Source organism: Gorilla gorilla, chromosome 6 (assembly GCF_029281585.2).
Source record: "Gorilla gorilla gorilla isolate KB3781 chromosome 6, NHGRI_mGorGor1-v2.1_pri, whole genome shotgun sequence".
NCBI lineage: Eukaryota > Metazoa > Chordata > Mammalia > Primates > Hominidae > Gorilla > Gorilla gorilla.
Window position 1 is genome coordinate 91,114,653 of NC_073230.2, and position 12,226 is coordinate 91,126,878.

Sequence of the window (12,226 nt, forward strand, 5' to 3'; positions counted from 1 at the left end):
GGACTTTTATTGTTACTGTATACTTTCCTTTATTTGGATTTCTGCTTATTAATTTCCCTTTGATTCAAGATAATAGAGCACACGTGTTGAATATCTTCCTTCTTCGTCCCCTGCCCCACCCCACCAATGCACCTGCCGGCTTTCTCCACATGCTCAAGAGCCCTATATGTGCTGCTTACTTGTGTAGACAGCATTCAAGGGCTCCTACTCTTCTGTTTTCCAGTTGGGTTTGCCCAGTGGGAGGTACCGACAGGAGATCAGACAGCTGGGTGGCAATGAGGATGGGATATTTATTACCTGGTCACCCCACTCTCCTCCTCCCATCCATACTTTAACACCTTGTTTTGGCTCCACTCTTTTACTGAAGGCAACTGCCATCAAGCAGCCTTTTGCATACAGGGACCCTCATTTCTTCACGTTGATCCTTCTGGCATAGGGGTAGCTGTTGCTCCCAAGGACATAGCATGGAGAACCATATACCATTACTAGCTTCTCTACATGCTGCCCATAACTTTGTAACTAGTCCCTTTATTAACCCCTTCTCAAATTAGTTTGAAAATAATTTATTTTTGCCCTGGGCCCTGACCAATACAGAAACAAAAATAAAACAAACAAAAACCAAAGCAATAATGTATACAGGTAAGTTTATATAGTTTGGTCTTTTTGTTGTTTCATAACAGAATACAATAAGAAAGAATATAGGTGAAGAAAACTTACTTTAAAGGAAATATGGCACAAAGAGAAAGTAATAATAAATGTTTTGAGCAGAAACTTAAACTGAAGTTTCTGTCCCTTTTCCTGTTTGTGTTGCTGCTGGGTTTCTGGGCCTAGAGGGAAAGCAGGCATGAGTGAAGTTCTGCCAATGCATGTCTTTATGTAGCACTGTGGGATCATACCACAGAGATTTATAGAATTTCAGAGTGGGAAGGGGCCATGGGGACTATTTAGTGCAGCAATGAACAGCACAAAGCACTGCAAATTTGTGATATAGCCTGGATTTAATTTGTGAAGCAAAGATTTAAATACCACCCCATGCTGTTGCTTGTTCAGTGTGTCTAGTGCCTATAAAAATTTTTTATGGCTAAAATATAGAACTAATTTTCACACTGGCATTTTGAACGGTAGCTTAAAATGAGAACAGGTAACATTCACTGAATGCTCACTGCGTGTGAGAGAGTGTGTTCAAAGCTTTACAGGCATCATTTCACTGAACCCTCAGCTGAATGCCATGTAGTGAGTACTAGTGTTATTCTAATTTTACTGATGAGGAAAATAAGGCAAAGAAAAGTTAAGGGACTCACCCATCTTTACAAGGCCATTCATAATGTGATAGAGCCAAGATTCAAACCTGAGTAGTATGACATTGAGTCCCATGTGCTTATCCACTAAAATTGTTCCTCTTGTTACAACAGCTATGCAGAAAAACTATATATATATATGTAAATACATATGTAAATATATATATAACAAATACTGCTTTATGTCTAACAACATACCATATGTGTTCCACATTATTAAATACACCATGATGCTGCTTTAAATGACTGTATAATATTCTGTTGTTTTAGTACGTTTGCTTAATCAATTTCATTGTTAGATATTTGCTCTATTTCCCCCTCAGTTTATTTCCAATCCTGACTCCTATTATAATCTCTGACCCCAGCATTTTGTTAAGCTTCATAACCCCATCTGTAAAATGATAATAATGACCATTATTTTTGTCATTGAGTGATTAAGTACATATATAATTTTAGCTAATGATTATTTATTATAATTATTATTCAATGGAATGTTAAACATTGCTGTTGGGGAGTGGGGCTCTAGGGGATGACTCTGGTTTTCTCCATTTTGCTTACCATTATATAATTTTTCATATTTAGATGTATTGTGTACTAAGGAATATGAGTTGGAGTTTTTTAAAAAACGTTTAATTGAAAATATAAATGTTAAAATATGCTTTAGCTCTTCTCTCCTACAAATGGTTTTATTGCTCACCAACAGTCACCAGTCCAGGCTAAATTCATTTTTTTTACTTCACTAACAGTGCTTGTCTGCATTGTTTCACCACTGGTCAATACTTCACATGCTCTATGCAATCAGAAAATGATTCCAAGGACACTTATCAATCAAAATGCACAAGCCTCCCTCTCAATGCTTGGTATTTATTCCTGACGCATGTGCTTCTATCAGACAGAGAGAGTGTTATAGGTGTTAGCAATTCATAGGCACTTCTTAGAAATGCTGGAAAGGAGTTCTTATTTTTGCTGTGAGGGTGTTGCCCTACTATCAACACCTCATCTTTCTGTGTCATCTTCCGACAATCTTTGTGAGAATTCGATTTGCTATCTTAATTCTAGTGAGACTCAGGCACTGATGCATTTATACCTGGGCTCTGAGCAGGGCTGAAATGGTAGTGAGCTGATGTTTTACTCAACAAGAAAATAATCAGTGAAATATATCTTTGAAATAGATTATTATCCTATTTGTAAAAAGGAATTAAAAGCATATAAAACCAGAACTTAGCCTTTACTCTTTGGAATGCAAAATGCAATTGTGTTCTTCATAAATGCTCTCATGACGATTTAGCAAAAAAAGTGCATGACAGAGAGAGAAACTGCATTTTAGACAAAACCGCTTTGAACCTATTTCACCTATTAAAGATTGCTAATTGGACATAAATGTTAATAAAAGACATGTGACAAAAATCTTCAAGATATTTTTTCTTTTATTTAAAATGTTAGCTATCACAACACATCATACAATGAAATGAAGACATTAGAATCACATTGAAACTTTTAAAAACATCTCTATATAGTCACAAAACATGAAACATGCTTCAGAGATACAAATATAGTGTAGTACCAAAATCTCAGTACATTTTCACCATGAAAACAAATAGGAAAAGCACAAGACTGTCAGAAGTTTCCTTCCTTTTCCGCAGTAGCTGACATGACTGCTTCAAAGCAATGATTTTTTTTCTTTAGGGACTATGATTGACAGGTTTTACAATTTCATTTAACACTGTACTTTGTTGAGAAATAACCACTTATTTCTATTTTAAGGGAGTCATCATATTGGAATTAAAACACATGTTTACAATACATATTGGCACAATATGAAAAATAAACACTTTTTGAATTTTCAACCCCAAACAATTGTTATTAAATAATTATTCCTCATAGTGCATGTCTTAATTTACCTTTCATTGCCCATTGACACAAATGAAGCTGAATAAATAATGTTAGGTAGTTTATTAACGTCTTCTTTCATAATTCTGCATTGCACTCCTTTCATAAGCCACTGAAAACAAAGAAGAGATAAAGTGTTTTTTAAGTGAATTCACTGAGGGAGTTACACAACTAAAGTTCAGGGCATATAGTAATTTATTTTAAACTCATAATGACATTTTCCCTCTACAGAAGTATTTCTAAGAACGTTATCTGCACATCTTCCAATCCTGCCTCAGTCTCTATCCTGACTGGAAATGATCTAACCACAGAACTCGGTTTCATTCATCATTCATCATATACTTGGTGCCCCCAAAGCATATTTCCACAATATATTGCAGTGTTGATTCTCAGCAGCTTTCTCAAGCAGTGGCAGATACCCATAGTGAATTATAGAAAGGACAATGCCTAAAATAACCAGGAATACTAGTAGGATAAAAACCAAATGTGGGACTTTTATTCTAGCAGAGACCATGGGCCAAATCTAGAATACCATTTGTTCTTGTAAATAGGTTTATAGGAATACAGACACACTCATTCATTTACATATTGTCTATGGCTGCTTTGGCCTAAAATAACAGATTTGGGTAGTTGCAACAGAGATTACATGGCTCACAAAGCCTAAAATATTTATAGTCTGTTTCTTTTCAGGAAAAGTTTGCTGATCTTTGCTCAAGGGGCATCTAATTGTGTAGGGGTCTCTTCCTACCTTGTGGATACCTCCCAGTGATGGACTGCCCTCAAGACTAAAAACAGCCCATTTACCATAGGTAAATCAGTTGAGCCATCTAAATACCATACTGTTTAACTTTTCACTAGCACCTTAATGGCCTGTGAAGGATTAATTATTGCTTCCAAAGGTATTTAACATATAGCTAGCAAGTAATTTGAATACATTGATAATCTGGACAAAAAAATGCCAAAATTGTATATTATATTATATTATATATAATTTCAAAGGGATCTGTAACCACAAAGGGGTAAAAATCAGACTGTTGCAATAAAAGTATTTTGGGATATTTTTCATCCTTAACGAATACCTTATAGACTTAGACGTATGGTATAGTGGAACTACTATGCTTTTTGAAATTCAGTATGGCCTGTATAAAATACTGAATGTAAACAGAAAGAGTAGAAAGATCTGTGAAGGATCTGTAGGAATAATAAGTGCTACTCTAAACAGTTTCCTCAGTGAGAAGATTTGCTGACAGAGAAGGCAGGTAAAGGCACCAGTATTATCACTTCCGTCTTTTAATACTGGTCTTAAACACTCAACTATCCTTTAAGTGCGGTTAACAATAAGCTGCATATTTTACATCAATTAAGTGTGCGCTTGTGAGGCAGAACAGTCTGAGCCAACACTGGACAGGCGTGAGGGAAGGAAACAGTTTATTTCTCATTCTGGTTTGATTATATTAGGAACAGGATGAATAGCCCAAGTTCAGTCTCTGACAAGCTTTAGGTAACATGACTCTATTCCTCAGAGAAATTAGATGAAAGCTAATGTAAACCAACTAAAGACAGACAGTGATTTAGCTGGAACATAATGTCCTCTTACATGGAAGCAGAGTTTCTTACCTGGTCTTTGAACCCTCTGAAGCCTGATATAAATTTTTGAGTGTATGAGCTGATGAGGGTTTCTCTGGGAAAGGGCATCTATCTAGATTTATCAGATTGTCAAAGGGGTCCCTGACCATGAGTGGGTAAAAATCAGAGGGCTGTAGATTAAGGCTATGATAACCTTGCCTCAATGAGGTACATAAAAAGATCCCTGATTGACTGTGGATCATATCACATTTTTGCCCATATTTCACCTATTTATATTTCCTTAACTAAAATGGAGGAACAAAGATTTAGTTATAAATTGATCCTGATTCATTACAGTGATTCTTTTTATCACTACTTATGTTATTATTTTAAGTACACCTAATTGTATTTAATCTGTTCTAACTTGTACAATATCTACATTTGTAAAGTTAAGCATGTTCTAAAACCTATATCAATTCTGGAAATGGAAAGTTGGTGACTAATATGATTATCAAGAAAACTACAATTAAGTGAGGACTAGTATGTATTGATACAAATAAAAGCCATTGTGGTTTAAATTTATACTTCATTTCCAAAAGTGGGAAGATAATACATATTAATAAAACAATTACAAGTTTTTCATTAAGGCACATTGATAATTTCTTACACTTTTACACTTCAGCAGCCCAAAATGCCTGGTGAGAAGATGCAAAGGTAGTGTCTAAATAGAAAGTAGGGACCCAATAAGAACACTAGGATAGCTTGTCCTGTGGACTTCAACACCAAGAACTTCAAATTCCAGATTTACTGGAAATTTTGTATCAAAAGGTCAATTATGAAACACTTAGAACTTTTCAATTATATGAATATATTCTCTGGCTTCTGCTGTAGCCCAGATTGTGTTAACTTTTTTTTTTCTATTGCGGGTTTTGATTTTTGCCCCACAGAAAGTGGTTTTATTTAATGTACCCAAGTCTTACATTTCACAATAAAGAAAAAAATCTCCATTAAAAAACACTAGGATAATTATTTTTCCTAGGATCCAGATAATTAAGGATTAAGCCAGCACATCTTATAGATTGTCTAGAAACTGGAAATATTCTAAATGGGTAAGACAGCTGCTGATTACTTTCTAATTAATAACATATTTAGTATTTTAATTCTATTTTCACTGAAGGCAAAATAGAATTTGAATAGCTTTTCCAACAAGCCCTAGAGGTAAGAGCTATAAGGTCTTAACAAAAAGTGAGCTTCTATTAAAATGATCTAGGGGTTATTTACCTTGAAATCAGCGTGATGAATGAGTTAACTAATAATGGTTTTCAGATATATATACGTGGTATTTACAAAGAAGATGGAAACTGAAGAGAAGGAAACCTGCAGCCTTTATATCATATGAAAAAGTTGTTCAGAATTAAAATGAAAATTGTGGCATCCTTTCTCTCTAAGGAGTTTATAGCCAGAACCAATTTATAACACTCAAGGATATTTAATTGTGTTCCTTTTTGAAAGTACTGGAATAAACCATATCACTTTTGTCCTCTCCAACATCCATCAGGATGTTTAGATTTTGAATTTCTAGAACTTCATAAAAAGTGATTAATTTGCATGAAGAATTTGTTTTGTGAATTTATTTTTGTGTTGGAAGATCGCCAAATGTAATGTCTTGTAAAACTTTCAAATTACTTTGATAACAAGTGAAAATCACCCTCATTCTTCCCTGCACTCCCCACTCCCCCTTAGTTCAGTAAGGTTAAACAAGGCTTATTTAACAGATCTACAGGAAAGAATATAGCACTAACCCAAAGATTCAGGTTGGTAATGATTAAATGGGGCAGACACTGGTAAGAATGGTGATTGGAGAGAAATAGACAGATACTGTGGTAATATTAGCTTAACCAGCTATAAATCCATTTGTGGTTACAAGTACAACAATTAAATTTTTCCACCATAATACTCATTTTTATATCTACTACTCCTTTTTAATATTTTAAAACTATGTCTTAGAAAAAAATAGAAATAGATTTGAGATACTGTCTATTTTCAGTCATAATTTCATACATACCAGAATTTAAAGCTCTTTTGCCCATTAGTCCAACAAAGGAATCTGTTTTATGTCCTGGAAAAATACATTTAGGGGTATTTTAATATGTATATCTTTGAGGAAACAAACTATTATAACTAGAACAAAGCAAGCTTCTGAATATATGTCTGTATAATAAATATCTATCTACTTCAAGTTTTGGTGAGACTGAAGAAATAAAGATTCCTTAAAAGTTTCATAAATTACACTAAAACAATACAATGAAACCACTTTTCTTAATTCTATATTTAATATTAGCAAGCACTCTTTATTCATATATTTTATCTGTTATGTAAGGGTCTAAAATATTTTATATAAAATATTGTTATTTGAGCTAGGTTTGATTTTTTTAGAAGTCAATTTCACATTTGTGTGAAATATCCAAGCATAATTCCTTGTGTTATTAATAAGTTGTACTTCTCAGCAAGTAGACCTTAATTAAACCAGATTCCTTTCCTTGATGATTATAATCTTCTAAAAGGTCACTGTTTTTATTTTATTGGATATTAAAAGATACTCCTTTCAGGAAAGTTTATTAGTTTTCACATGAACAGAGTACATTTTTTATTACATAGAATTTTTATATATAATTCTCTTCAAAGTCAAATCCTTAGAAAGTAAATATGAATACTATTTATTTATTTTTCAAAGATGAACTCTTTGGAAAGGTTGCTATTTTAATGCTAGTGAGAGAATTTCTCTTAGTTTTTATTTTAATAGTTGAGAATACAGCTGCTACGTTAATGTGGCCTGCTCTGCCACCCAATGAACCAAATCCACGACAGGGTACAATACGTGAGTGGACAATACGATGAAGATAGACCCTTTCCACTTCTTGTCAACTCCGGTTCCATTAACTGAGAAACAAATTTAATGACCTTCACATACCACAATTTTGCCATCTTTGCTGCCCTAAGAAATGTTTTACTGATCGAGTTTTCCCATTCAATTAGGGGATTAAAAAACTGCATCTCTACCCATCTTCATTTTTAGTATGGATTCTCTACTCATATTCACTCACTCATTCCATTTAATTGGCTGCTGGATGACCCTAATAAATGACATCATTATTGGACCAAGCATACTAAAATGAGTTAGGAGATGCCTATAAATGCTTGTGGGGGTTTCGTGTTTGTTTGTTTGTTTACAGTGAAAGTAAGCTTAGGGGGTGGGTGGGTGGGAAGAAATATGTATGGTAGATTTCTAATCCTAGGATTGAAATTCTTATCTAAAACTAACAATTGAAGGGACTTAAAAGACATTTTTTTCTTTTTTAATATAATGCATCTCTTTGCTAAGTACAATATGTCTAAACAACCATATTCTGGATGTAATATGAATCTCCCCCATTCTTATATTGTCTTCATTAAACATATTAAGCCCTAGAGTCATGACAGAAAATAAGGTAAGATAAATAAAGTGAAATTCAATATAATTTTACATTTAAATTTGATAAATGTCAAAATAATTTTGAACTTACTTTTGTGAGAGATCTGGCCATGTCCTAGAAGAAAGATAAAATCAGCAAACACATATAGATTTGTTTTTAAAGATGCTACATTATATCTTTTATAAAATAATTTGATTCTCAAAATATGTAACATTTTCTATCTATATATTATCCTGAGGAATAAAGCAGAACCATAAATGCTAAACAAATTATTAATCATAAAAACTAAATATTTAAACAAACAAATGGAATTTTTATTAAGTGCCTTCTATGGGATTCAAACCTAGGACTATGAGACTTCTGAGGCCTCTTATTAACTATAAGACTGTAACACATCCCACATTCAAGGCTGGCCACCCACTGAGAGAGAGAGAGAAAGAGAGAGGGAGAGACAGAGAGAGTGACAGAGAGAGAGAGAGACAGAGAGAGTGACAGAGAGAGAGAGAAACCGAGAGAGAGTGCGCAAATCCATCTCTTTATTAAACAGGCATGACCCAGATCTTGTATTTCAGCCCATAAAAGATTTTATTTCACTTTCCTACATGTGCTTTCACAATAGTAAAATAAAGATTTATAGGAATGTTTACCATAAAGAGCCTTTAACAGGGCCACTTGTTTTTCAATTGAGGAATCTGACAAGAGACGAATTGTCATTAACCACATGTTCCACTGACCGTGCGATGAATTCAAGGAAACGATATTTCTATCCCAAGACAAATCTACTCTCACCTCAGGGAATGCTATAAAATCCTCTTCCACATGCACTTGGATCATCCGCAGTACTACCCCTGGAGGCCCGTGCCTTCCCTTTGTCAGCTTGGATCTTTAGTCAAGGGAGCGCTTCACTCGAATACAGTGAGGCATGCGAACCAGATCTTTCCCTCCCCCCGCGGGCCCGTGCGTGCCTTAGTGCGGTGTGGGCCAATGTCGCGCCTGGGGAATTACACCCCTCTTGGAGTGGAAATCTCTATTCAGAGCGAGAGACCCTGGGGTACTCCAGGAAGGAGTGAGCAGACAGGGTGGGCTGCCCAAGACACCTAGGGACGGTCGCCTATCTCACCAGCATCCCGTTTGCCCATTAATCCAAAGAACTGCTGAGGCTTGGGTCTCCGGGCGATTCTCTGCAGAAGATGCTCAAAGGGCTCCGGCAGTTCCTCCTGGGGGACAAAAGCACGAACGAAGGGCGTGTAAGGCAACCAGAGCGAGGCACCCAGCAACCCGAGCCCTTCCCGCTGTACTCCGGCCCCGAGGCGTGGGGAGGCAGCCTTCCCCACGCTCGGGCTGAGCGGGGTCCCTCCCGAGGCGCTGCCTCTCTGCGCCCCTCCCCGCCGAACTCGCGTCCCGCCCCCCGCAAGCCTGCCAGGGCGAGTTAGCAGCTGGCTCGGCGTCTTCAAGCTTCGAGCGCTTTCCGCTCTTTCCTCCCAGCCCGGGGACCTTCCCTCATCTGCTGCGCCGCCACCCGACTTTGTCTTGTCTCGGTGCCGGCTTTGTAGAGTCCTCAACGCCCTAAATGCACACAGGTGTGTGGGATCTGGGGCTGGGGCTCCGGTGGGGAAGGATGACAACGCTTTACAGACGGCTTTCACCGTTTTTCCGAGGCGCGCTCCCCAGCGCCTGTAGCCTACGAGTTTCTAAAGGGAAACTTCAAGCTACATCCTCAGGTCCGCAAAACAAACGTGAAGGCAGGAAATTAACTTCCCTCCAGCCTCCGGCCCTCCAATCCCCCTGCAGCTCGCGCGTGTGCCCGCTGCTGCCCGCGACCAAGGCGCCCTCCTCTGCCGGTGCCCAGACGCTAGGGCAGTGCAGCTGGACCGGAGCCCCCGAAATCCCAGGTCCTGGGGGATGAAATCTTACGAGATTTCCCGCCTTGTGAGGATCTCGGGCTCATCCGGGAGGGCATCCCTACTGCAGGGAGTTCCTGGGCCGGACGGTGCAGCCCTCGGGAAGAAACTTGAATCGTGGGCACAAAATCCCGTGGGGAACCCGGGAAATATGCCCCTTTCCATCCTCTCGCATGCAACCGCTGCCTCCTTCCGCGGTGGCGGTGCCCGCCACGTTAACTAGGGTGCTGTTGCGTGGGAACGTGACAGCTCCCGAGCCCAGGAAGAAGGGTGCGGGCCGTCCTGGTAAGGGGCCTCACCTTGATCTGGTCGCTGTCGGACCAGTCGGACCAGTAATTCAGATCATCATTGGCTCCTATTTCTTCTGCAAACAGCTGAGTGGAGACAAGAAAAAAGACTGCCAAGGCCACGAGGATTTTCATGTTGGATTTCTGGGAAGGGGTAGGGGGAGAAGACACCAAAGAGAGAAATAATGTATCTATTAGGGGTGGTTATCCAAGAGTTAAAGCAACAGAATTTTCTGCCCCACAACGGATGAACAAAGATCAAAAACATAAGGACTAAAGTCTCACCTGTACCCGTTAGGCGAGAGAATCGCGTCCCAAAGATTCTCCAACCCTCTTCTCCCTGAATCCCAACTCCCCCAGCCCCCTAACCCACCAACCCACACCTTCAAACCAGGAAACTCTGCAGGTGGAAGACAAAGAGGGGCGTTGGCGTTTGGGAAGCCAGTCTCCCCACTGTCCCTCGCCGCAGCGGCGCACCCAGCGCGGCCACTTCGGACAGATGCGGGGCGGGGTGACCGGGGCAGCCGCGGCCAGCACCGCGCGGGCACTTACTGCGACGGACAGTCCCGCGGGTGCTGAGTTTCTCTGGTTCCTCCGAGCGCACGCTGGTCGCTCCGCACTCTCGGTGGCTGCGGCCGGGAAGGAGGTCCGAGCGCGCTCTTTCGCCTGCTCAGTGCCTTGCGGTATTTATCCCAGCCTCCTTGAGCCTCCAGACCCACGTGACATTCTCCCCACGCGACTTTCTGCTCAATATTTAATTAGCCGCCTCCTCTCCTTTCGCTTGCGTGATTGAGAGTTTCCGAGACGGTAACTCGTCGATGCCCATAACATCTGGACCCAATTGGGTTCTAAATGACGCAATTTTAGGAAAATCGAGGTCTCGCCATCCAATCCGGAGCGGCCTGCTTCCGTCTGCAGATCTGACGCCCCCTCCCCTCTCCTTCGAAACTGGGTTTCATGACACCTGATATTACTCATCAAATTTGAGCAAAGTGACTCATTCCTTGGACTTCGGTAACTTTTCCGTCCCCCGAGACGTCAGGATAAGTTGCACTTTTGAGGATGGCCAAATAACTGTAGGCATTCAGACATTTCGTCGGAAATCAGGCTAAAAAAAGAGGACTACACTTGAGGGGAGATGCGGGGAAGCATTATTTTCCCCTCTGTTTCTAGCTTAATAGTATTTAAGTGTTTCTGAGACACAGCATCTTTCTATAACCAGAACATGCCTCTTCTAAATCAACGCGAATACTGGCTTTTCCTTAGCATAACAAAAGGATGTTTAGTCCCATAGTATTTTAGAAGATGGAAGCAGATTTATTTTACATTTTGGAGAAAGGGGAATTTAAACATGACATTGTGTGTCAGACTTAGGATTTCTTTTGTTTCAAGCCGGGTAACTCCTCTTCCTTGCCACATCCAGGAGCAGGGGTTGAACAGGACGTTTTTTGCTTCTCTCCTACACTTTCTTGCTGAAGACTAGGAAACCAGCAACATAGTGTGTAGGATCCTCACCCTTGTCACTAAAGGGCTCTATAAATCATATGTTTCTCCTTTCTATGAAAGTAAGTGTAGTGAAGATGCTAGTGGGACAGTCATTAACAGCACAAAATATTAGACAAATAGCATTTGTACAGAAACCACACCTTTCCAAGAGCCCTTGGTTGCCTGGCAGACACATTTCTTTGATGTCTAAATGAATTAAAAGATGTGACATATTTGGTGGAGTAGTTTTCTCCCCTTTACATATGAAGTATTATATTTTTCAATTAATTATGATTTTTTAGTATATTGCATAAAAGAAATAAATT

The 12,226-nt window shown here is 39.1% G+C and overlaps 1 protein-coding gene across 4 annotated transcripts; it reads right to left on the minus strand.

The window, feature by feature from the left end:
- Window positions 1–2,707: 2,707 nt before the first annotated feature.
- TAC1 (tachykinin precursor 1) lies at window positions 2,708–11,324 on the minus strand. 4 transcript variants are annotated; one of them, XM_004045800.2, is made up of 7 exons: window positions 10,968–11,324; window positions 10,428–10,559; window positions 9,348–9,444; window positions 8,875–8,919; window positions 8,318–8,341; window positions 6,820–6,873; window positions 2,708–3,300 (listed from the first exon to the last, which is right to left on the minus strand). In XM_004045800.2, exons 2-7 carry the CDS (start codon window positions 10,548–10,550, stop codon window positions 3,254–3,256), a joined length of 390 nt encoding a protein of 129 aa, XP_004045848.1. In that variant the 5' UTR covers window positions 10,551–10,559; window positions 10,968–11,324; the 3' UTR covers window positions 2,708–3,253. The 4 variants fall into 4 exon arrangements, with proteins under 4 accessions (XP_004045848.1, XP_004045850.1, XP_004045849.1 ...); XM_004045802.4 differs by lacking the exon at window positions 6,820–6,873 and having other exon boundaries at window positions 10,968–11,291; XM_004045801.4 differs by lacking the exon at window positions 8,875–8,919 and having other exon boundaries at window positions 10,968–11,287.
- Window positions 11,325–12,226: the final 902 nt, after the last annotated feature.

What these genes read in the sequence shown, in the direction of transcription:
- TAC1 (XM_004045800.2), bottom strand. Translation starts at nt 10,550, where the DNA reads ATGAAAATCCTCGTGGCCTTGGCAGTCTTTTTTCTTGTCTCCACTCAG. An exon ending in TGGCCAGATCTCTCACAAAA is followed by an intron (nt 6,874 to 8,317) that starts GTAAGTTCAAAA and finishes GTATTTTTCCAG; the next exon opens with GACATAAAACAGATTCCTTT. An exon ending in CAAAAGAGCTTTAAATTCTG is followed by an intron (nt 3,301 to 6,819) that starts GTATGTATGAAA and finishes CTTTGTTTTCAG; the next exon opens with TGGCTTATGAAAGGAGTGCA.